This window comes from Calidris pugnax, unplaced genomic scaffold (assembly GCF_001431845.1).
Source record: "Calidris pugnax isolate Ruff unplaced genomic scaffold, ASM143184v1 scaffold255, whole genome shotgun sequence".
NCBI classification, from domain to species: Eukaryota; Metazoa; Chordata; class Aves; order Charadriiformes; family Scolopacidae; genus Calidris; species Calidris pugnax.
In genome coordinates this window covers 241,460-267,297 of record NW_015091101.1, presented here as the reverse complement: position 1 = coordinate 267,297, position 25,838 = coordinate 241,460, and the positions used below count along the sequence as shown (strand labels likewise).

The 25,838-nt window shown below is 44.5% G+C and overlaps 1 protein-coding gene across 2 annotated transcripts in view; it reads right to left on the bottom strand.

Moving 5' to 3' along the window:
• Nucleotides 1-23,814, bottom strand: part of AP3D1 (adaptor-related protein complex 3, delta 1 subunit) — a 50,100-nt gene extending 26,286 nt beyond the window's left edge. For both annotated transcript variants that reach the window (XM_014957968.1, XM_014957969.1), the window contains exons 1-8: nt 23,662-23,814; nt 8,970-9,065; nt 8,212-8,292; nt 6,086-6,166; nt 3,782-3,889; nt 3,325-3,454; nt 1,894-2,033; nt 1,545-1,618 (exon numbers count right to left, since the gene is read on the bottom strand). In XM_014957968.1, coding sequence (XP_014813454.1) covers nt 1,545-1,618; nt 1,894-2,033; nt 3,325-3,454; nt 3,782-3,889; nt 6,086-6,166; nt 8,212-8,292; nt 8,970-9,065; nt 23,662-23,757 — 806 coding nt within the window. In that variant the 5' untranslated portion in view covers nt 23,758-23,814. The remainder of the gene's footprint in view (nt 1-1,544; nt 1,619-1,893; nt 2,034-3,324; nt 3,455-3,781; nt 3,890-6,085; nt 6,167-8,211; nt 8,293-8,969; nt 9,066-23,661) is intronic.
• Nucleotides 23,815-25,838: the final 2,024 nt, after the last annotated feature.

The following is a 25,838-nucleotide window of genomic DNA, read 5'->3' as shown; positions in this document are numbered from 1 at the left end:
AAACACGTACAGTGCAATCGGGAGATGATCTCCAGAGGTCCCTTCCAATCCCATATCATTCTGTGACCTCATGAGAACACATACAGTGCAATTCGGCAGGGGGTTGGAGGAGATGATCTCCAGAGGTCCCTTCCAACCCCATGTGGTTCTGTGACCTCATGAAAACACGTACAGTGCAATCCTGGGGATTTTGAAGGTATTTACAAACCCTGACCTACACAAGGGGGAAACACAGCAAACTCCAAGGAACACAGGAGCAGACTCCAGAGCCACGGGCTGCACAGGGACCGAGCAACCAGCGCTGGAGGCAGCGGCCAGAGCAGCACTGCCAAGGTCACTCACACCCTCTACATGTAACTCCAGGACACTCAGAACCCAGACAATCATTTTTGCTCCCTGTGCAGTCCGTGGTGGATGGCAGGGGGTTGTCTTATGCATAAGTGATACGAGATCCAAACTGACTGAATGGAGACCAAACCAAACAGGATTAACACCTCACAAATAATAAAATGAAATGAGTCACTCCTGTGGGAGTTGGGGAGAGGAGGAAGAGGCAGGACTGAAGGCACACTGTCCATCTTCCTGCTTTTTCTGCTGAATTTGTATTTGTCACTGCTGCAAAACCCCTCTTTATCTACTCAGAAGCAAGGCTGCTGCTGGTCTCCTCTGAACCAGTCCTAAAGCTATACTGGGAGGACAGACAGAAATTATTTGGGTAGAGCTGCTCTCATGGCTACATGGATATCTGTTTAAAATTCTCTCATTCCCATCTATCCTCTTGCTATCCTCTGCTACATGAGGAAAACCACTCATGGCTACATGGATATCTGTTTAAAATTTTCTCATTCCCATCTATCCTCTTGCTCTGCTACATGAGGAAAACCGAACCTTTTAACTTAACAACTCACACATAAGATCACAATTCCTTCTCATAGCTGGGAAAATACATGTGTTCCCTCCAAGACACCTACTTTCTGATTTCAGGTCAGAATTAGATCCAAAACAACACTGCAAACCAGCTTTAACGAGGGACAAGGAAATACCTTTAAACGTATCTAATCTGTATTTAGGACAGATGTTAAAGGAAGCTCTTCCAAACCATGTCTGGGCTGACAAAGACATGAGAAAGAACTTTAGTAATGGGTAAGGCATTTCCAAAAAAAGTCAGGAACCGAATGTGTGTAGATGAACACAAGCAGCAAATATAAAGCTGTGCCTTTTTTAAGCCAGAGTTTTGATACATTCTCCAGAGTCATCTCCGGCTTAAAATGAAGTGAAAGGAAAGGAAATTGCTCCAATTTTCATGCATGCTTTGGAGAAATTCATGCTGACAGTCAGACACCTGAAGACTTTGCTTTAAGGTATTTTATCTCACTTGGGTTTTTCAGAAATAGCCCTGATGGAATTTCCTTTTGATGCTTGAAGCCAATATATTGAGACTCAAAAAATTAAGCTGAGGAAGGCATCCAGAGACCTAGATACTGACCCACCTACAGGCAACTTCACCAGTCCTGAGGGAACGAGGGAAGAGGTGTCACACCTACCTATGGATGAGGTTGGTCAGAGGCTCAATCAGTTTCTTTCCCAGCCTTGGTTCTAATGGAGTAAGAGCACCAAACTATTAAAAAAGAAGTACAGACAAAAAAGTGACTTAATAGCTGCTTTTAGACAGTATAAAAACATGATTTAAATTGCAGCTCATTATATTTGAGCCAAGCCATATTAAAATATTTTTCTCTCTTTGGTTATGTTCACAGACGTTAGGAGATATTCCTGGTTTCTTTTTATTCAGATTTACTGGTAACTCCATACCTCCAAGCAAGAAATCTATTTCACACCCAAGGTAATTTAATGAGAACCCCAATCCTTTAAACATAAGTCCAGAATACTTGCCAGTTTTATAATTTTAATAAGAACCCAATTATTGGTTGACGACGTCATCAACTTGAAAAAGAGTGGAGCAAGGGAAAGGTAGTTTTTGGGATTGCGTCGAGCCAGCTCACAAATGACATTTACTGCAGCAGACTGCACACCTGGGAAAAAGAAGTGGGAAAAGCAGAAATCTCATCAACGCCCTAATTGTAATTGAAGTTTCTAGTGCAGAACCCCCAGAAAAAACCAACAACAAAACAGGTAAAGATTCAGATCTGTGTGGCCAAGGGGAATGGGTTCAGCCTCATTACCAACCGTGGGGTAAACACAAGAATGCAAAAACAAGTTGAGAAAGGATTTTATTTAAATTTTGGCTATTTTCTAATGTATCCATGAGCTGGGTATCTGCTTTGGGTCCAGCATAGGAAAGAACAGGACACTGTCAGCCTCCTTCCCCCTTTGCTTGTTTGTGGAACACAGAGAACATAACAATCAATGATCCCACCCACCATAAAGTTTCCAAGCACTCTCACTTCTTTAAAATGTATGTATTATTTAGACATGCTCAAATACAACAACAACAACAAAAAATGAATCTTTAAACAATCTGACTGGATGTTCACTCCCTTCTAATTGTTCAGCTTCTAGATTGATTGCTCTCAATTTGGAATCTTTTAATCTACATGCTGAGTTTTCTCATAGAGAGCAGTCCTTTTCTCCATAATGCAAAATAGGTATTTTCTTCCCCTGTTTTTGAGCAGGGTGTGTGTTTTGCTTTCTTGGATCCTGAAAGATTGATCTTACACGCCCACAAATTAGTCCAGTATGTGCAATTCAATTTCTTCCTCTAAACACCCACACAAATCAACCAGAGAACACAATTCTTGAAACAAGTGTACGGTGATTTGGTGCAGTGAGGGAAGACCAACACCTTCTGGGGAGGCTGAGAATTGTGAATGTGATACAGAGCAATCACAAATTTCCTGTGCTGCAGCTGAATTGCACTGACACAGTACTGAAGGGCCCAAACAGCAGTCTGGACTCAAAGTTACAATTTAAAAAATAGGAAAAAAAAAAAATCAGTATACTAAGTGATGTGGAATTATTTTCAGTACACCCACTGCTAGCCAACAGCTGCAGCTTTGTTAAAGAGCACAGGAAACAACCACAAAAATCCAAACCCTGAAATAATCCAAAATATTTTCAAATATTCCAATAGTTTCAATGGCTTTTGCTTCAAAGTAAGAATTGGACATTTTTAAAAAAAAAAATGTATTTTTAATATGGCAACATCTGTCAAAACTCTCATATTTTCATCTACCAATCAAACAGGCGAATCAGTACCCAAAAGATGATTAACAGCATTTCTCATGTATTCTTCTCTCCCCAAGCTCTAAAAGCATGGATACCCAGATGTTTTGGAGCAGAAATAATTTACTGAAATCCACTCACCAGGATCTGGATCTTCAAGTTTCTCTTTAAGGCGAGGAAATGCAGGACGGAGGGACTCTGGGTATTTCAAAAAAACTTTGTACATGATTAACACTGCCTTCTTCCTGATGTAAGGCTTTGTGTGAGACATCTGTGAATGAAACAATCCCAATCAGGCTCTTAGCACATCTGGGTCCCCAGTGTTCTCCTCAAGGTCCTTACGTCCATACCAATGTCTCAAGATTTCTCCCAGGGCAACTCAACTACTTCTTGAAAACTCAGTGTAATATATCACCAAAACTAACAGAAATATTCAAGGTAACCCTCTTGAGCTAAGTGTAAAGTCTCCCCAAAACCGCCACAAGAACAAGGCGTTAGTTTTCATGTGCAACAGTTTAAATGTTTTAAATCTACCATATTTGACCAAATTAATGTTCTGCGATTGGAGAGAAAAGTTGTTCCAATCTTATCAACTCACCAGTGTCATGATGTCATTTGCCAAGTCCCTGGCAAGATCTGGAGTAACAAAACAGGACAAGCCAGTCAGTGCAACTCCAGTATCATACTGGTTAGGGCTACTCAGGTCCTAAAAAAGGAAAAACAGGCTCAAAAATTTAAGATCACACAGGACGTTGAATAACAATTTTCTCAGACCATTTTTATTCACTCAATAGCCATGAAGCAGAGCTTCTACTCAGTGGGAATATTTATATCAACTATTTATTAACAGGAACCTCCTCCAACACCTGCTAAAACACAGCTAGCCTGAGGTCTGATAACGGGCATGAGGAAACATAATCAAACAATAGATGGCCGATGGCAACACAAAAGCAATGAGAGATATTGTACCTTGGTGGTATTTTAGGAGTGGCAACTAATTTTTAAAACCTCATGACATGATCACAAACATGTTCAAACTACTAAAAAACTGGTATTAAATACTAACACTGCTAAGTCAAAGCCCAGCTGTCACCAGCTCCACTGGGAAGAGGCACCCTTGTCCAGTGCTTAACAGTGTCCTAGTGCTTAAGCTATTAGAGAAATGAGATTACTTTCCTTCCAAGCTGCTGCCCCCACCGTAATTTTCAGTCCATAAGGACAAAACACAAGCCAGAGTGCAGAATACATTTTATCGGTCAAGATTCTTTGGACTTATTTGTAGTCAGCATCCTACAAACTCTTTCAGTTTTTTCCAAGCTTCATACTCTTAACAATATTAATATTTATATCTGAATATGTTGGATATAGGTTATAAACCCAGACCTCACTGAATACAGAGCAACACAGGATCAATCCTTAGGTTATTAGTTATTAGGAAATAAGAATAGGAAGTGAATGGCACAGAATTAACCCTTCACATTCACAGGGCCACGGGGGCTGCTTTAGGAGACCTCAACACCATCAGGCCCTCAGGGTTCCCAGCCATTTCTTCCTCATTTTAAAACCTTTTGCAGGAAAATTAGACTCTACTTTAAGAATAATGAAATCTACTTCTTAAGGAACAACAAAACTTGGCAATTTGTTCTGGCTTTGAGAACTGACTAGTTGCTAGATCAATGAAACACGAAAAGGCATAAATAAAGATGCTCTTAAGTAAAAACTCAGGCATAAGGAGGAAGGCGTAGCCCAGTAAGCAATTGAAATTAGATGCTCTTAAGTAAAAACTCAGGCATAAGAAGGAAGGCATAGCCCAGTAAGCAATTGAAATTCAGTACAGTAAAGTCTCCACAGTAAAGAAAATGGATGGACATTATTAAAAATATGCACTTGTCAGAGCAGAACAGTTTAAGAGATAAAGGTAAAAGCAGTAAGTCTTCAGGAGAGATACTGGATCACATCCCACTGATCTTTTTTAAGGAAATAAAAAGTTCAGCTACTTAGATGGGAAAAATGGCTCTTAAGTAAAAACTCAGGCATAAGGAGGAAGGCGTAGCCCAGTAAGCAATTGAAATTCAGTAAAGTCTCCACAGTAAAGAAAATGGATGGACATTATTAAAAATATGCACTTGTCAGAGCAGAACAATTTAAGAGATAAAGGCAAAAGCAGTAAGTCTTCAGAAGAGATACTGGATCACATCCCACTGATCTTTTTTAAGGAAATAAAAATTTAGCTACTTAGATGGGAAAAATGTAGGCACATCTTGTACTGGACTAGTCAAGGTTTAAGGCAGTGATACTTTAAAAAACATTGAACTTAAGAGCTTTAAAACTGTATCTGTAGTCTGAAGAATAGGAAAGTAATGCTGCAACCCAGTAACTCTGAAAAAATCAAGTGCTAAAGCTCTATGAAAATGAACATAACACACTTCAGACCATTAATACAGACCACAGCCTCGCAGAGACTCTTCACCATTTTTCACACACAATTAGGCCAAAGTCCAAACCCCTTATTACCAGAAGAAAACGGGCTTTCACAAGTAGGAATTTTGTGGAGCCAGGTGACTGCTCATTTTCCTTCAGAAACAGGGACATTTTTCTTACCCATTACATTCTTATAAGGGCAGGCTAAGAGACCAGTAACATTAACAAAGGTCACTGTTGTCACCTTTCCCTGTGCCAAACAGAGCTGATATGAGACAGCACAAGGGAAGCCCAAGGGCAGATCCTCAGTATTTAATTAATCCTTCAGCTTGTGGAATGAGAGCAGACTCTAAACCAAGTAAGTAGAATTCTACTTAAACACCTTTATATTCCTAAAAGATAAATACTTCGTACAGATTTGAAAATCCAAGTGGGGAGACAGTGTGAGAAAAAAAATTAAGAATTGAAGTAGAAAGTTTACCTTTCGGATCTGATTAGTAGTCAACATAATTACATCAGTCCCTTCGTGAAAGCACTGAGAGGCAGCTAGGTAACCGATGCGCTGGAAAGAGGCAAAGAGGGGAAAAAATTAAGTCATTTTAGACAATGTTTAGATGAACAACAACTGGCAGCTTCATAAGCAATATTAAAAAGATGAACAATTAAGCAGGTGGTTTCCCAACAGAAGAGGCATGACAGGGTCCTCTAGAAAAGGGGGGTTTTATCAGGAAAGAATCTCAGAGAAATAACATCTCTAGAGATAATAGATCTATCTTAAAGATAATAAAACTAGCTTCACCTTCTCTACTTTATTATAACATACAGGTTCAATGACCACAAACATGTAGAAATAAGGTAGGATGGTCAGTAGGAGAAATGGAGCCTATTACATTTATTTTGTCTGTGTTGACACCTGACTTTCAGGTACTAAAGCCTAATTTGGAAACTCTTCTTTACAAAGTAACATTCCACCCCCTTTGGTGAAAATGGTCTGCAACACAAAGCATGAACAAAACCTTTCAAGAAAAATTATCAAGCTATTACAAAACAAAATATGCCTTCTACTAGGAATCCTAGGTGGTCTTCACATAAAAACAGCCATCATATCTTTTATGGAAAAAAAAAAGGATATCTAGGAATCCTAGGTGGTCTTCACATAAAAAACAGCCATGATATCTTTTATGAAAAAAAAAAAAGGATATCTGGAAAAAAAAGCCTATTACTGGCAGGTCAAGAATTATCCATATACTAGAAACAAATACAATCTACTTCCTTTCTGCACTGTGGTGAATGGAGTAAAATCCAGTTGGCAGCCTGTCACGAGCAGTGTCCCCCAAGGCTTGGTATTGGGACATGGTGAATGGAGTAAAATCCAGTTGGCAGCCAGTCACGAGCAGCGTCCCCCAGGGCTCGGTACTGGGACCTGTCCTCTTTAACATCTTTATTCATGATCTGGACAAGAGAACTGAGTGCACTCAAGGGGACTGAGTGCACCCTCAGTAAGTTCACAGACGACACCAATTTGGGTGGGACTGTGGATCTGCTGGAGGGTGGAAAAGCTTTGCAGAGGGATCTGGACAGGCTGGATGGATGGGCCGAGACCAACGGGATGAGGTTCAACAAGGCCAAGTGCCGGGTCCTGCCCTTGGGTCACACCAGCCCCATGGATGCTCCAGGCTGGGGGCAGAGTGGCTGGAGCTGCCTGGCAGAAAAGGACCTGGGGGTGTTGGTGGCCTGTGGGCTGAACAGGAGCCAGCAGTGTGCCCAGGTGGCCAAGAAGGCCAACAGCATCCTGGCCTGTGTCAGGAACAGCGTGGGGAGTAGGACTCGGGAGGGTGATCATCCCCCTGTACTGGGGGCTGGTGAGGCCCCAACTCAAGGGCTGTGTCCAGTTTTGGGCCCCTTCCCACAAAAAAGACATTGAGGGGCTGGAGCGGGTCCAGAGAAGGGACATGGAGCTGGTGAGGGGTCTGGAGCACAAGTCTTGTGAGGAGAGGCTGAGGGAGCTGGGGGTGTTCAGCCTGGAGAAAAGGAGGCTGAGGGGAGACCTTCTCACTCTCTCCAACTCCCTGAAAGGAGGGTGTAGCCAGGGGGGGTCGGTCTCTTCTCCCAAGGAACATGGGATAGGACAAGAAGAAATGGCCTCAAGTTGCACCAGGGGAGGTTCAGATTGGAGATTGGGAACAATTTTTCCACTGAAAGGGTTATGAAGCCTTGGAATGTGCTGCCCAGGGAAGGGGTTGAGGCACCATCCCTGGAGGGATTTAAAAAGCCGGGATGACATAGTGCTTAGAGACATGGGTTAGTGATGGTTTTTATCAGAGTCAGGTTGGTGGTTGGACTGGATGATCTGAAAGGTCCTTTCCAACCTGGACAATTCTATGATTCTATGAAGAAAGCACACTAAAAGGCGATGTACCGATGCACTGAGTAAACACAGCACTGGAGCTGCCTGCCTGGTACAGCTGTAGTAAAGGTCCCTTCCAACCCGGACAATCCTATGATTCTATGAAGAAAGCACTCTAAAAGACAATGTACCGATGCACTGAGTAAACAGAGCACTGAGGCTGCCTGCCTGGTACAGCCGTAGTCACACAGAGAACTCACTTTGAATGTAAACTTGGACGCACTCATGACTTCAATAATGTTGAAAGCAGCCCAGCTGATGTCGTAGCCCAGCATCTGTAACTGTGAGCAGAGAAGCCAAGACGACAAATAAGAGACTCAAGAAAATAGGTCAACATACCTCACAAAATTGAAGCTGTAACAAGAGTCCAAAAATAATGCAGTAAAACATCTCATGTTTACAAATAATGTTACATTCTACACCACTCGCAGTAAGTGAAAAAGTCTTAAAGTTCCACTGGAAACAAGTTTTAAATAGTTTCAATTAATTCCAGGTACTACATGTAAGCATCATTGTGAAGGGTTTTTCCTAGATTTTTTTTTTTTAAATAAAACCCAGAAGAGAACCACAAAAATCATTCTTTAACAGTATTTCCCTCCTCTCCTTCTCAACAAAGGACTGGGCAAAGAGAAACAAACACCAGTTTCAAGGGCTCGCACAACTGCGTGATAAGAAACAATCCAGTGGAAAACAACTTTTTAAAGTTTTAAATCAGATTAGCTTCCTGACCTATCTCAGTAAAATAAAATCGTACCAATACTAGTGCCAGCAGAATGAATATAAGGGGAACATGCAGCCTCTGACGTCAGACGCGGGTGGAAGCGTTTTCACCCGCAGCCTGCGCTTACGAGAGTCTAAGAAAAGCAGGAATTCAGGCTGAAAACCAGCTCCCAGTCAGCAAGAAAGAAATAAAAAAAAATAAAGCTGTGATGATGTGGGATCCCAGCACGACACTTACATATGTAAGTTTGCAGACTGCGTTTGCTTTCACGGCAATGTTGTCCTGCTTCAGCTCCTGCTTGATCTCATCGATGCACTGGGAGATGTATTTCGCCTGAGGAAAACAAACAAATAAAAATTATGCTTATTTACCAGTCTGGAGATTTCCAGCACATTGGGTGGAAATTGAGCATCCAAAGGTCTGAACAGAACCTGGGCTCCACCGTTCCCAGAACATACACTGGTCACCATGCTGGGAAGCCAGAGATCACCCACTCATCACCTCACTAGAGAAAAACCGTGTCAAACACCATTAAAAGCCCACAAATTTAAGATGACTGATGAAAATCCCATTGAGTTACTCCACTTTTGGGCAGGCTGTACAGGGATGGCACTGCAGCACAGTCTCATAGGGGACCGGTGACCCCTGTCACCCCCCCAAGCAAGGACACCCCCTCCCCGAGGGCCATCTCCCCATCTACACATTTTGATGAGCCACAGTTATTTGTTATGAATTTCTCGGTAATTCAGAGAGCCAAACACCACAATGTTTACATTTAAATATTGGTCCTTCATTTCTTTCCAAACAATCACGTCTCTGCCTGTGGGAGGGATGTGGCAAATGCAGGATTTAAAAATATCTGGACAGATTTCCCTTTAGAAGTAGGCTTAGCTCAGTCAGAGATTCTTTCAGTTCACAATTAATTATGATTTAAGTACTGAAGGTATCTGCTACAGAAATCATGAAAATTTAAATGCAGGGAGAAATAATCTCTCTTCATAAAGCCACACACACACCAGGGCATTTCACATTCCATAAAAATACATCAACAGCCAGAGGAACCAGGTCAGAAACAGATTAACCAGTTCCAAAGCAAAATTCTGCCTGAAAACCACTACCTTCCACCAAAAAGATATTTTCAATCTAGAAGTCTATAATACATCAACAGCCAGAGGAACCAGGTCAGAAACAGATTAACCAGTTCCAAAGTGAAAATATCTTTTTGGTGGAAGGTAGTGGTATTCAGGCAGAATTTTAATCTAGAAGTCTACTGGCCTGCCTTTAATTAACATTTCTCCCCTTGACACTAAATTTTGTTTATTATCCCAGCCATTCTTTGGTCTTTTGCAATATCCTAGAGCGTTTCAACACATAAAAGTTTACCTCTGGAAGCAGAGAATGTTATTTTTAATAAATAGCAGGTGATAATAAAAAAATTGTACAAGGTTTGTAGAGCAGAGACCCTGCAATGATCCAGGTGAGGAAAGGCAGCAACTGAATTTTAATGCAGGGACTTCATACCCCAAGGAGCAGTCACGTAGTGACAATTCACACTGTTGTCACTTCGAGTCTGGCAGCACCAGAATTAGAATCCAGCACCGGGACACAAGGTGAACACACACAATTCAGGGGAGCAGCAGCGTCCCTGGTTTCACAGCTTCTGCAGAAGCACAGTGATTTGGTTTTTCTCTCAAACCTTGCAGTTACAGAGGGATAAAAACCAGCTCCTCCCTGGTATGGGTAAGCTGGGGTGGAACCACATTTGTTAATTTTGAAACTTTTAGTGAAAGTCTTTGTCGACCTTGACAGAGCTCCTTGTCCAACAGCCTCCTGAGGTCCCTCAGACACCAGCCCTGCTCCCACGGAACGGAGCTCAGTCAGTCTGACAAGAGGAAGCTGGCAAATTAATTTACTTAAACAAATTTACAATATTCCTAAATGCCTGTATTTGGGGTAGAAATACTGTCCTTGCAATGGGAATTCTCACGTTAAGGGAGGGATTGCTTAACAACAATCAACTCTTTCCTCTACAGAGATACCCATCTGTCCTCCTGGATATGGGCGAGTGGATCATGTGTGCCAAAACTGGAGAGGGTATTGCCCCCAAACCCTTCAAGTGCAGAGTCTGGGTGACTTCTCCCAGGAACTAGAAGATTTGAGATTCTAAACCCATCACCTGAGAGTGGTTCAGGTCCAGACAACTCCCCTGGGAAGTTTAAACTCTTGAGTTTAAACTAAAAAAATAAATAAATTCTGAGAGTAGGAAATACACACTTCATCAGAGATGCTGAAAGAAGGACTTCTACAACATGCAACTGATCTACAAATACATTGTACCCAGCCTTGAATATTTTATGCCCACATAAGAGGATGCTGGAGCAGCGTCACAGAATCCTCCATGTGTATCTCATTGCTGCAGCTTGGGCAGCACCGGCTCCGGGTGCAGGACACCAACACCCAGCTTCTCAGTCTTTATGTCTATAACCAGAAGGCACTATTGTCATTTCCCATAGCACCTATCCCAAAACTATTTAAAAATTAGCCTAAGTTTCCTGGAAATATCTTGGGAGTTGTACGCAAACCACTGTGTGACCAGGAGGGGAAAATAAAAATAAATGAGAGCAGAAAAGTCCAATGACATACAGCCCAGTACAGGTTCCCAAGTCACTGGTCACACTCCATGGCCCCAGCAGCCTGTCTCCCAGCCAAACGTAACCAGTGACTTTTGGAAAAGTCCATTACAGAACTCTGAATCAGGTCTGAAACTAAAAGAAGGGATTTTGAAGAGCAGAAAGAAGTCCTTCCAAAACAGCTGTACTTCAAATCCCAAAAGACTACAAGGAATGAAAGCCCCTATATATAGAAAGCTTTAAGGGATCAGCAGGTATTAACTTTTTGTTAATCCCTGGGGAGTAGCACTGTCATGAACGTGCAATATGAAGAAAACTGATTTATCCAGTCTCCCCCTTTAACTGGCTACTGGAACCCCCTGGCCTCTCCTGCTGGGGCTACTGGAACCCCCCGGCCTCTCCTGCTGGGGCAGAGCTGGTGGCTGCCCCAAAGAGCTCTTCCATGGAGCCACACTAAGCAGTGAATGGGAGAACCATCACTCGATGCAATGAAGAAATAATGGTAGTCACTCAGCATGGCCTAAATATTTGCAGGAAAAAAAATAAAATCTACATACTAAGCCAGGACAAAATCTAGGTACTTTTCCCAGCATTGATTTACTGATAGTTTTTGCATAAATCCTTCTAATATAGCAATTGCCTAGTTTGGTAATTAAAAATAAGTACTTCCCAGGATATAACTAGCTCAGTTCTTCCTTAAATGCTTTTGAGATCCCATAAGGGAAGGAAGCAAAAGGAAAATACTTCAGAGTTCATTTATGCTCACAATATTCATTATATCAATATATTTCTTAACTATTAATTCTGCGGCAGTCTTATTTGAAGTCTTCCCGGGATGCTACTCAATTGCTCCCATATTTTTGGCCAGTCAACTGAGGAGCACTTCTAAAGTCACAATATTTATACAGACCTTTGGATGTTTGCAGCCAGGCTGCTTTGAGGGAGCAAGGCGATTACAAGGCAGCCTTTCAGCCCCGGAGAACAAGTGGAGCCATTAAGGGTGAGAAGCCCCTCGGAAGGAAGGCAACCCCAGCCAAGCTGCTGGGCATACGGTAACCCCAGGAACAGAGCTGAGAGGGGCTATTTGATTCCTGATCAGCTGCCAAGTGGGAAAAGAGCCTTCCCAAGCCCTTAGTGAAATGCTGTAGCAATCTTCCCAAGCCCTTAGTGAAATGCTGTAGCAACCACTCACAGAATTACAAAATGATACGGAGTTGGAAGGGACCTCTGGAGATCATCTCCTCCAACCCCCTGCCAGAGCAGGTCACCCAGAGCAGGTCCCACAGGAACGTGTCCAGGTGGGTTTGAATGTCTCCAGAGAAGGAGACTCCACCACCTCCCTGGGCAGCCTCTGCCAGGGCTCTGCCACCCTCACAGGAAAGAAGTTCCTCCTCATGTTTAGGTGGACCTTCTTATGTTCAACTTTGTGCCTATTTCCTCTTGTCCTGTCCCTGGGCACCACTGAAAAAAGACTGGCCCCATCCTCCTGACACCCATCCCTTAAGTATTTATAAGCATTGATCAGATCCCCCCTCAGCCTTCTCTTCTCCAGACTAAGACCCAAGTCCCTCAGCCTTTCCTCATCAGAGAGATGTTCTAGTCCCCTCCCCATCTCCGTAGCCCTTTGCTGTACAGGTGATTGCTTTCTCCAGAAAGATATGACAGAACCACCTGCAGAGCAGCACAGTTAGAACCCAAGGAAAGCCTGCAGATGTTAACAGAATTACTCCACAAAGCTGTGAATACAGCACAGTCACAACTGCCTTCCCTTAATGTACTCCGCCAAGCCAATGCAGTAAGCATTTTATACCCATTAACAAAATACACAAGCCAATTTTTAAAATCAGCCCAAATTCCTCAAGAATTCCAAGACCTCACCCAGAAAATACATGCATTTAAGCTACTGTGAGCGGTTAAAGTAAGAATGAAGGTGTCACGAATCAAAGAGAGAACCCCTCTGAACCAGAGGGAGGGAAGAAAGAGAAAGTGGGTCATGGTAAGGAGCCAAGATACCAGTTTATAGGATTTCTCACCTCCCAAGCCAGGTTTTTTGAATTAACTTTGAAAAACGTTAAAACTTTATTCCAAACTTGGGGTTTGCTGACAATTTCAGAGAGGTTCACAAAAGACTAGTTTTTTTTTTTTTTCCAAGCAATATGTGAATGAAGCTGAAAAAATCCCTGATCTAACTGAACAACAGTGACGTTCTCAGGAAATGTGACTCTGCTGTTTTTTTTTCCAAGCAATATGTGAATGAAGCTGAAAAAATCCCTGATCTAACTGAACAACAGTGACGTTCTCAGGAAATGTGACTGCAATGCTTTCAGTGACAGATGAGAAGTCCTTAATGATTAGAACAGATATTACTGCAGAACCTTAACATTATATTTAATCCTGAAAGCTATTCATTTCCAATAGCCTTAAAGAAGCCTACTCCTATCTTGACCATGTACCATCTTCTGAAGCCAAGAGAACTCCAACTCTTGCCACTGAGGGTTACGGTCCAACACCAAACACAGAGAATCCTCCACCAAAGTCCTCAGGATCCAGCCTCGGTCACTGGGTCTGCTGTGAGATTCAAACCCATCCCTCACTGCAACAGCTGAATGATTTCCACCCAGATGAAACAGCAAAATGTCAGAGAACATTAGTCATAGAATCATAGAATCATCCAGGTTGGAAGAGATCCTTGGGATCATCGAGTCCAACCATCTCCCCTACTCTACAAAGTCCTCCCCTACACCATGTCCCTCAGCACTGCATCTAAACATCCCTTAAACACAGCCAGGGATGGGGACTCAACCCCCTCCCTGGGCAGCCTGTTCCAATGCCCGACCACTCTTTCTGTGAAAAATTCCTTCCTAATGTTCAGTCTAAACCAGTCCCTACATCTCTGGCACTTTGAGGGGTAAATACAGTGGTTTAAGGAAAGGATGATTAACAGTGAATGCTACAAGGAGCAAGGTATGATCTGATATAAAAACATAACTACATCATTCCACAACAGAAAAAAAAAAGGGAACTGAAATAAGCACAAAATAAGATATTTCTTTTGTTTTAAGCACTGTAGGGCTTATCTTTTCTGTAGCACTTTAAGACATGCCTGCCATTAACTCCGTGGAATCATGTTGAGCGCGAGCACATGATGAGCTCACATGAGAGGAAGATGTCTCTGCTCCAGCTTCCAGAAAAACAGCAGCAACAGCCCCTCCCTTTTCTTTTTTTAAAATTTTTTTTTTTTTTTGGATGATGTTAAGAAATACTACCTGGGGAATGCGAGCCCTGTGCAATGGCCACCATGGTTAAGAGCAAATGGAGTTACACCACAGGCACCCCGTGGAGGTGAAGCAACTTTGGAATTTGTTTGTGCCTCGGGCAGCAGATGCTGTTCCAAGCACAGGGCACGTCGGCTGCCACCTCCCTGCTTAGGAACAAGACTGGAAAGAAATACCTCAAAAGCAGTACTTCATGTCAAAAACCACCACTGAACAAGTCAAGTAGAATTTATACACCTATAATTGACTACAGGACCTGAAACACAAGCATCGTATCAGGACAACATAGAATAAATCAACTGAAGAGCCAAGAAATAAAAAATAAAAAGGTGAGATGTGCTGCTTTCTGCACAGCACTAAGCACAGGAGATCTTAACTTCTGCTGTATGTAACTAAAAATAACATACTACTTAAAAACTGTAGCAAAAGCTATTTGTGATAAGTAAGAAGATCCTTCGTTAGGACTACTCCGTGGCTGAATATAAAGAGAATTCTGAGGCACGTGCTGTCTCACAATGAACTCCACTAAAGCCATAAACCAAGCAGGGCAGATAAACCCATAGCAGAATAAAAGCAATAACTGAGAAATCACAAAGCATTCATTTAAGCAGTTTTGCGGCAGCCAAAATAACATGGTGCAGGGGGTTGGTCAGGTACAATAAAGAGCTCAGAAAACATGTTAGGACTTGAAAGGCATTTTGAAAAGCTGAACTTATCTTTCACTCAGCTGCTGATGAACAGCCCGGCCAGGCGCGTTGGAACATGTCTCAGTTTCCTACCCAGCTTTCCAGGGATTTATACACTCCTCTGGTAGGTTCCTTGAAATCCCAGACCAACGTACTGTTCTCAGTGATGAACTCTGGAGCCGTGAAGGGGAACCTTTGCCATTTCATCTCCAGCAGTTTTCTTCTATGTTATTTATTAGAAACATGATGCCAGACTCCTTGGCCAAATAACACCAATGGAGGGACATGAAAAGTCAATTTGCACTTTTGCCTTTTCTTAATGTTTACTGAAATTATACATTCTGGCCGAAATTTGGCACGATGCATTTATCTATCCTAAACTGATTCATAACAGATACGGTTCGGCGATGCTTTTTGTCAGTGTTAGGTTGATGGTTGGAACTCGATGACCTGAAAGGTCCCTTCCAACCAAGGCAATTGTACAATTCTGTGATTCTATAAACCAATACAAACCTTTGAAGCTTATTTTGGAAATTCAAAGAGATGCTAAGCAAGCACTGTACACCCATGAGTTTCATAGGAGCCACTAAACAACGCCAAACCAGCACAGGCACTGTAGAAACACACATACACTCTTCTGAACAGGTATGTAACAGAGAAGGACTGGATTTCAGAGAAGAAGCAGAGTCTCCGTTGCCCATCTGAAGTGACTCCAAGGCAGTGACAAGCCAAGGCTGCCCCAGACCCCCCGAGCACCGTGGCATCTCTCTGGCACCAAGGTGTTCCTGCCCCCTCCCAAGGACAGCATCATTCCATGGTTTACCCAAAGAGAAATGAAGCATTTCCCATGAAACAGCACCTACGTGGGAAGCTGGAGCTATGGACGCCATCCTGGTCCTCCTCCCCAGGCCGAGACGCCAACAATTCAGTGGGTATTAGGTAGCAAAACCCAACCCATTCCAACCCAACCCAGTAAGCAAGACTTTAGACATGTGTCAGAGTATATCTCCAGGCTGATCAGTCCCTTAACACACACATGTCTCCAGCCCGATGGCAATATTTGTTAATTTAATTGCACAGCAATTAAACAATCCTCAGGGGCCTGTGATAAATCATACCTGAGCAGGCAACTTTTAAGACCAGAAAGATGTGTCAGATAAAAATGCTGATCCCCTCAAACGCGAGATGCACTCAAAATTGTGTTTTTATATAACTATGCAAAAAAGCTATGCAAGTACTCTCACAGTAGATTTTTCAATTTGCTAGTTCCAGACACACTTCTGTGCATAATTTCAGGCTTTGATAAAAGCAGGCGCCGCTGCAGCACGTGCTGTGTTGTACGTATGGGAAATCATCCCTTCCTTCTAAGGAACTAAAGTAGCTGTTGTCTCCAAGACTCAGCTGACTGGAATTAGTTCAGAGGGAACCATCACAATAAAAACGATGCTTAATGATGTATTAATACTATATAAACATGTACCACTGAAAACATTACAAAGATGGAACACTGATTTAGACAAAGCTATGAAGGTTGCTCAGTTACGGAAAGGTAAGAAGGACTATGAAGAAAAAGATGGTTCGTGGCCATCGCTGACTTCTTTAATTCAGTACAAATATTTATGTAATTAAAGTAAATTTGTTCACCTACTCCCTGCTGTACAATCACACCACTGGCTCTAAACAAACGTCCACTCCCTGAGGCCACCACACGGCAGTAGGGGCAGTGAGAGATTTGATGCAGTTCAGTTTGCTGTGAAGATGGAGCCCATTGGAAGGCAGCTCCAACACACCCACATCGATACCTCCTTCCCCCTACACAGCTTTTAACATCCCCACCTCTCAGTGAAAGCCAACAGGTTTGAACATCTAGGTCATAAAAGAAACAACAATAAAAAGGAAAGAGCAAATATAAAATCTAGCCCTCAACCATGAGGTCTACCACATGGTAGGGTAATATGAATCAGTATGAACCTACATTTTTCCCTGCTCAGTTATACTTCAGAATCCAACAGGACTCAGAAGTACGGTCAGTTATTCCTTACGTATGTTTCCTGTTTAAAAAAGCACTTGACGCTACTAACACTGCCACTAACCATAGTTTTTTGTGCATCTTACACATATATTTTTATACTTCCTGCCACCTTGATTTAAGCGGCCTCCCCTGTAGATTATGAAGCATTTCTATTTTTCAGCATGAATGATCAGATTTTATTTTTTTTAATAACCTAAGGAACACAAATGCCTCTTTGTAAGTGGTCCCATGACTCGGTCTTTCCGATGCACGTCGTTCAATGCTTCCCTTGCTGCTCTTCACATCCCACCAGGAACGGGACACGCTACCAATGAAAACTTCTGAGTGAAAAACCCAAAGGTACTCTTTATACACCCAAATATATTCACTAACCCACACGGCAGAGGAAGAGGTTTTCTCAGTCACTTTTGTGGACACTGACGACGTTAGAGGAAATCACAAAAGGCCCCACATTCTGCACTCAGCACTGGGACAAAGAGAGAAGCATCAAAAAATCAGCTCTCTGAAGATGACCTCGGTGCAGAAATGTAGTTATCTTTTTTCTATGTTGATTCTTCTAGATTGTTGATTCTGTGTTCTCCTACCAGCCTCGCAAAAGGTGCAGTGTATGGACCACTCCATTTCTCAGGACAAGGTACCAGAAAGCTCTTCCTCTCCCCTGAACCTGCCTGGGCAGAATTTTCACTTACAGGATTGAGAAAGGGACGTGTCTGGAGCGTTTCAAACCCTTGGAAGAGATGGCTACGAGAGGATCTGGACTGGGAACAAAGGTATTAGCCCCACTTATGCCACAGTCAATTAAGTAATATTTAACACAGGAGAAAGCAAGAAGCTAATGAAAGGCAGCACTAATGCAAAGCCTCAGCTGCTCTGTGCTTGTAATCACACAAGAAAAAGCCCAGGGCTTGGCTCCAGGCCCTTCATTTTCCGTGACACAGCAGGTAGAGCAGGGACACTCTTACTCTGGGCCTTGTCACCTCGGAGGCCACTCCTGCTCTGCTTCGGTATCAATTGCTGCGAGGTCCTTACCCAACCCTCTTCTGTGTATTGTTGCTGTTTCCCCACTTTGTCTTTTCCAGCGATTCACACGCTCAAAAGAATTAACAATAGCAACTCCAGAGCCACTCCAAAGTGGGTGGAATAATGAGCTCCCTTCAAAGATATTAACACACATATGACAAGCTGTAAGCGACGGAGCGTCAGCGACTCAAAGAGCTGGCTGTCAGCAACGAGCTGCACCGCACGCTGCCCAGCGCTCGGGCTGCTTCCCCAGCCTGGGGCACCAACAAGATTTTTAAGCATTCCTCAAAAATTCCACTCCACATCCTTTCCCGTTAGATACTGACACTCCAGAGTGGCCAGAGGCCAAGCTGTCAGGAGAGCACAGCACTAGACGGTTTTCAGCCTCGTTGATGACAGCCTGCGCCCAAAAGATGTTTAAAGATTCCTCAAAACTCCCAAGGCCATCAGAAAATGTGTCAAAGAAGTACCTGGAAACACGCAGTTGAGCGCAGCACCCCTTTATTTAGGGGAAAAGGTGTTTTTTAACAATACAAGTCCACTGTCCTTAGGTAACAGTCACTAAGAAGTGAGAACACGCTGCCAGTTTGATGTAAGCCTGGTCTTTCTGAGCAGAGAAATACATATTTCACAGCACGGACACTCCACACGCCTCTCCTTTAGCATTATATTATCAACCAAAATTGATTGTTATTTTTTTTCCAGTCAGAAACACCGAATTGCTCCTTTCGCTCCTCCAACTTGCTTCTGTACAAAACAACTTCTCAAAGGCAAAGCAGCAATGAGATACTTATCACTGAACACTGCACACAAGAAAATGTGAATTTTTTAAAAATCACTTTTTCCTGCAAGTATTGATTGCCAAAACCATGAAGTGCTCATCCTGGCATAGAGGCAGCACATTTTCTGAAAGAAGAGGGAGGCAATTTTCTCAAGTTACAGGAGAAGTGCGCAGACATTTCACACAGGACTTTTTTTTTAACCCCTTCTCCATCAAAGGCACTTGAAACAGAGGGTCTGAACAGGACAAAGCACCACTCATTCCACATCTCTGTTTCTGGTATTCTGTCATCTCAGATTTATGAAGGAAGGTCTCACCATGGCATCTGACAGCAGCTTCCTTGTTGGGACCTACAAACTTCTTAACTGCAAATGCAAAACACTGCGCAAGAGCCAAACAGCATCAAAGGATTATCCCCTTCCTTTATCTCAGTCAGGAGAACACCCTTAAACAGAAATAATTTCTCAGTTTGGAATATCTGGGAAAAACATCCGTTCTACTTTTAACAGCCCGTGGTACCAACCACTCCCCCCATGAGCTGCGTCGCAGCACGTCCATAAAAAGCAGGCACAAAGTGGGAGAAGTTATTCCATAGGGTACAAACCCAGCTAATCGCAGATGAAAGACTCACTGCTTTCACTAGCAAGAAGATTTGTCTTCCAAAGGAAAGAGAGAATGAGATATGAAGTGAAGGTCGGGGAGGATGGAATAGGATCAACGTTTTTCTGGCAGGTTTGGCCTTCCCTCAGCCTTTGAGCTGGCACAGGGAAACACCACAGGGATTGGAGCATCTGTACAGAGCCTTGAAAAGCAAACACAGCACGTCAAACCAGAGAAAGTTCTAATGCTGTTCCGCTACCTCATTCCTTCCACAGCAGCCTTTCCTTTGCAGAAGGATGATGCGGGTCCAATTTTCCCCGGAAGACTGGAAAATGGACAGAGCGTGTCTGCAGAGAGAAGTGACTGTTAACTAACTCCTGGCCCTCACCTCTCAAGGATATCCATCACTTCACTTCCAGTGTTAGAAACTCAAAATAAATGGGTCAGCTTTGGATACAGACCAAAAACTAAAATGAAAAAGGCCTGCTCTCTACAACTACCTGAAAGGAGGGTGTAGAGAGGTGGGGGTCGGTCTCTTTTCTCAAGTCACAGGTGACAGGACGAGAGGAAATGGCCTCAAGTTACGCCAGGGGAGGTTCAGGCTGGATATTAGGAAAAATTTTTTCACTGAAAGGGTTCTCAGCCCTTGGAATGGGCTGCCCAGGGAGGGGGTTGAGGCCCCATCCCTGGAGGTGTTCAAAAGAGGGGTTGATGTAGTGCTGGGAGGTCTGGTTTAGTGATGATGCTCCTTGTTTGTTGTGTGGGTGTCTATTTTTGTCAGTGAGGTTGACGGTTGGACAAGATGATCTTGAAGGTCCCTTCCAACCTAGAAGATTCTGTGATTAAGCACTCTGCACCAAGGATGGGAGCTAAGCTCCCTCCAGTACCCTCTTGTTTCCTCACTGAGCTGAGGAGGACACCTGAAACATATCGGTAAAGAGCTCATGGCACTCCATTTGCTTCACTTCATTTTGCCTTGGGGAGTGAGCTTGAGAGTCCTGGCAATACAGGGTGAACACACAACCACTGAGGAAGAACACAGCTGGGGCTGCTAAAAAGCTGTATTGAGGAACCCACGTCTGAACCGAGGTGACCATTCGGCACATCCTGCACTAAACACATCCCCCATGCATCAGTGAAATACCACGTATATGGGCTCCTGATGGTACCTGTGGAGGAACTGGAAAGGAATAAATCTTACTACCTCCTGTCTACCAGGAGAGGCTGCCCAAAAAGATGGGGAAAAGGGATGGCAGAATTTCCATACGATTAAATTCCAAAAGACAAGAACCAACACATACAACAGAAATTAGCCTTCTGCAAAAAGCATAACTAAATCAGAAGTCAAAGCAATAATCATGCTTTCAATGCCTTCCATGTCATTTCTATTTAACAACCACTGTACCTCCTTTCCACAGAGCAATTCTCGTTGAGCTGAGCTCAACACCACCTAGACTTGCCACCAAAGCATGCTCTTATTTTAAACAAATTTGCTCTTCTGTACAGGACAGAGTGTGCGTCTTAAGCTTAGACAGTTATCTTGAGACACACAAACGGTGGTTGAACAACTATATTCAGCACTGGAGCAACATTTAACAGATACAATGAACAATGGAAGCACTGTGGGGAAGAGAGGAAGATTTTGTGCAGTTACTTCCTCTAAAAAATACTAGTCTGATTTTGCAACATCACTTGAAAGCTAGCAGACCTCCAAGCCCATTGCCTGGGAAGCACTGAATCAACGCCCAGCATTGTAATAGCAGAAGCTTTACAGCCCTCTCTGCTTTGCTGATCTAGAAACAGGAACAGTCCTGTGCTGTTTGCATCCACTCTATGTAATTAAGCAAAATCTCTGAAGGATTCAAAAGTCTATTCTACAGAAGACATACTTTTCATCAGTGCGATGTCTACTGATCAGCTGAACACATCTTGACATCTGGGGTTTAATTTTTGCTATGCATATGAGGATAGAAACAGGAACTGTCCTTCAGTTATCTACTTTAAAACCTCTCAACTTGCTTTTCAAACCAAAGAGCTGCCACCATTTAAAATACTATCAAGCTACAAGTCCAACCACTGTAACTGACATCAGCCTCCTACTTACTGTAAGAGATCCCACATTTGCTTTGACCTCACTGAATCCCAGAGCATGTGTATAATACCTGTATAACAGCTTCCTTCAAGTACACACACCTCTACAAAAACTCTCTGAGGAGTATTTTTTCCTAACTCTAAAGGAGATCAAAGCCAAGGCATCGTAACTACTTCTTGTCACAGAACAAACTCGTTACTGCTTATGATGCTCAGTAACTCGTTAAACCTGACTCTAACTGCACTTGTGCTCTTTACCCTCTGAATATATATGAAGTCCTGGAAAACGAGCTGTCACAAAATTTATTTCAGAAATGAGAACGGTACGTTCAATCCTCCTCAAAGAGCACCGGTGCCACAAAGGCCTGGACCAGCCTGGACCTTCGTCGGAGGGATCTTCAGAGGTTTGAGAGTTGAAGGAACATTTTCTGTCCTATGCACAAAAGAATAAAGCATATTTACCAGAAGCAGTGTAGCATACAAACCGGGCCTAAGCACACTATGGGGAAGTGCTCCATAGAGTTACTGTTCACCTGTTCCAGCTTTGAGGAGAATACATTAAGTGTCCATTTAGACATCCTGGTTCCACTTCTCCCTGCAGCTTCCCATGCTTTGCAGGGCACTGCACACTTCACAGTAGCACCACCTTCCTCTGCCACCAACCAATAGCCACATATTTCATGTAGATTAAAATAAAAATATATGTTTCCCAGGTATCATCACTAACACCTTGTTCTGTGCACAACAGCCTTAAAAGCCATTTGAACATTCAAGTGGCTTTGAAAGTTGTATTTTGTGTTTTAAGTCCAACAGCATCAGTAACGAAGATCGTCGTTTTCCAAATTAATATTTCATTTAGTTAGACAATTACAACTTTTCCAGATACTTTTCATAGCTGACACCATTTGGATACTGTACCCTTATGAAGAGACACTGTAGTCTACAAATATTTTTAGCCACTAACTCCACAGCTACTCACTGATATTCCAGCAAGGAATAACTGTTAGCCCATTCCTAAGAAAGCTTCTAAGGCCACGACTACTTACTTGAAGGTGAACACAAATGACATCCTTAGCGTCCGTTACTCCCCAATTAACATGTGACACCTCAATGCAGAAAGTCTCACATAACACGTTCCTGATGACTAATTATTTCACCTCTACTAATTTCCTGATCACGTGCCTCCAATACAAGTGAGAATAACAGTTCAACACATCCGATTGCCTCCTGCCTACAAAGGTTTTGAAACAAGGAAAACACATTTCAGTCAGAAGGTGCACAACATGGATAACCTGGAAGCTGAATGATGACTGAGCTCAGCTTTCCTGCAGACCAGCTTCATGATGAAGAATATAGAGTTGACTCTGGTAGTTGCAATGGGAAGGAATTCCCTGCTGCAGGTATCAGGGATCTCGACACCACAATACCATGATAAATGGGAAAGCGAGCACTGAGCGTGACCCTCCCTCATCTCCCTCTTCAACCCATCCTTCCCCTCACGCCTTCTCGTCCTCCCACAGCCTCTCCCTTTGGGCCTACACCCCAGAGCCATCTTCCTCCTTCCGATTCCTGCTTCCACCTTCCCCCACACAACATCCCCTTTCCCGGCCGGCCGAGACACCCGGCGGCTTGTGGGCCTGAGGCAGCCTCCCCCGCGGGGAAGGGGCTGGAGACGGCTCCCCCCGCCCCGGAGGAGCGGGACCCGGCCGGGAAGCGGCTGACAGCCAGCACGGAGGGACGAGGGGAGCCAGCCCAGGCCGGGACTCCCCCCCTCCCCTCCCTCGGCGGCGGCGGCGGGGACCGGCTCCTCTCACCTCATCCTCCTTGTGGTTGCGGATTCCGCGCACCAGATCCTGCAGGTTTTTATCAAACATGCGGTCGATGCTGCCCTTCACCATCTTCAGCGCCATGGCGGCGGCGGCGGCGGGGCCGGGCCGCGGGGCCTGCGCTCGGGGCTGAGGGGCCGGGCCCCGGCGGGGCCTGCAGAGAGTAGCTGGGGAAAGTGTGAGAAACATTATTGTAATGAGGGGCTAATTCTGCTTCTCCTTCCTGCCTGGCAGTGCAGATGAAAGAGTGCCTGGGAGTCGTGTTATGTGCACGGACAAAGGGAATTCTGATTTCCCGGTTCTGGCTCCCCAGGGGCAGGGATGCTCTCCCAGCACAACTCACTGCAAGTCACATCTGCATTTCCAGTATAAGGCCCATTTTTAAGGACTCCTAGTTTGGCTATAAAAATTCACTTAGCATGCACGAATAGAAACCAAATTGACAAGATAGACCATAACTGCTCTGAAAGGGCCATTAGTTCCTGTCGTATGAAAAATCCACATTTTAAAAAAAGCGAGTATTGTTCACAACTTGATTTGAAAAGACAAGTGAAGCCATGTCTTTCTGATTTCCGTGTGACCCCGGGGGGAGGCGGCTGGAGGAGCTCCGTGGGCGGCTTTAACGGCTGCACACCCGGTCCGGGCACGTTTTGTCCCTGTCCCTCGGCGGGGGGGGAAGGCTCAGCTCCACGTCCACGGGGAGGGACTCTGGCTGAGGGAGGGGAGCCCTAGGAGGAGGGGGAAGGGTTGGACCCTGCAAGAGGGGAGATGGAGCTGAGCTGTGGGGAAGAACTTGTTTGGTGGGAGGGTGGGGAGAGCCTGGCCCAGGTTGCCCAGAGAAGCTGTGGCTGCCCCATCCCTGGAGGGGTTCAAGGGCAGGTTGGAGGGGGCTTGGAGCAACCTGGTGTGGTGGGAGGTGTCCCTGCCCAGGGCAGGGGGTGGCACTGGGGGGGCTTTGAGGTCCCTTCCCACCCAAACCAGTCCGTGATTCTATGATTCCACGGGCTGCCACAACCCCGGCACTGGCTGCCACAACCCCATGGGGGAGTGGGTGCCACCCTCCATGGCCACCCGCAGTCACTAACACTCGTGGGGACTCATAAAGGGGGGCTCATAATGGACAGGGCTTTGAGCAACCTGCTCTAGTGGAGGTGTCCCTGCCCGGGGCAGGGGGGTTGGAACTGGATGATCTTTAAGGTCCCTTCCAACTCTAACCGTTCTGTGATTCTATGATAAATACAGTCACCCATTTCCCCAGGTGACAACTGCTGACGATGACTGGGTGACGATGGGTGACAGTGGGTGATGATAGGTGAGGATGGATGATGGGTGGTGGCCAGGTGGACACAGATCCTCACCAGCAGCACCAAGCGTGTGGGCTCGGAGGGGGCAGGGGTTCAGCTTTCCCATGGCTTCTCCTCTACCCACGCACCGAACACCCGCGTGGTCCCTGCAGGTGGGTCTGCCCGGGGGTGACATGTCCCCCCTCCGTGGGACAGGGGAGAGCAAAGAATCATAGAATCATTGAGGTTGGAAGAGACCCTTGGGATCATCGAGTCCAACCATCTCCCCTACTCTACAAAGTCCTCCCCTACACCATGTCCCTCAGCACTGCATCTAAACGGCCCTTAAACACAGCCAGGGATGGGGACTCCACCCCCTCCCTGGGCAGCCTGTTCCAATGCCCGACCACTCTTTGGGTGAAAAATTCCTTCCTAATGTTCAATCTAAACCTCCCCTGTTGGAGCTTGAAGCCGTTCCCTCTCGTTCTGTCACTAATTACCTGGGAGAAGAGACCAGCACCAACCTCTCTACAGTGTCCTTTCAAGTAGTTGTAGAGAGTGATGAGGTCCCCCCTCAGCCTCCTCTTCCTCGTACTAAACAGCCCCAGCTCCTTCAGCCGCTCTTCATATGATTTGTCTTCTAGGCCCTTCACTAATTTCGTTGCCCTCAGAAAGGGCAAAAAGCCCAAAGAAAACCCGGAGGAGCCGCTTTCCCACCCCACCTTCATCTCCAGAGTGGGATTCCAGCAGCTGGGAAAGGAGAGGAACAAACGGAAAGGAGCTTGCAGAGAAAAAGGAGACTTGACCTTGCCAAGATCTGCGTGGGCTTCCGAGCCGCTGTGCCACGGGGGGGGGGGGGGAGGGAAAGGGTTTTCTTTTTCT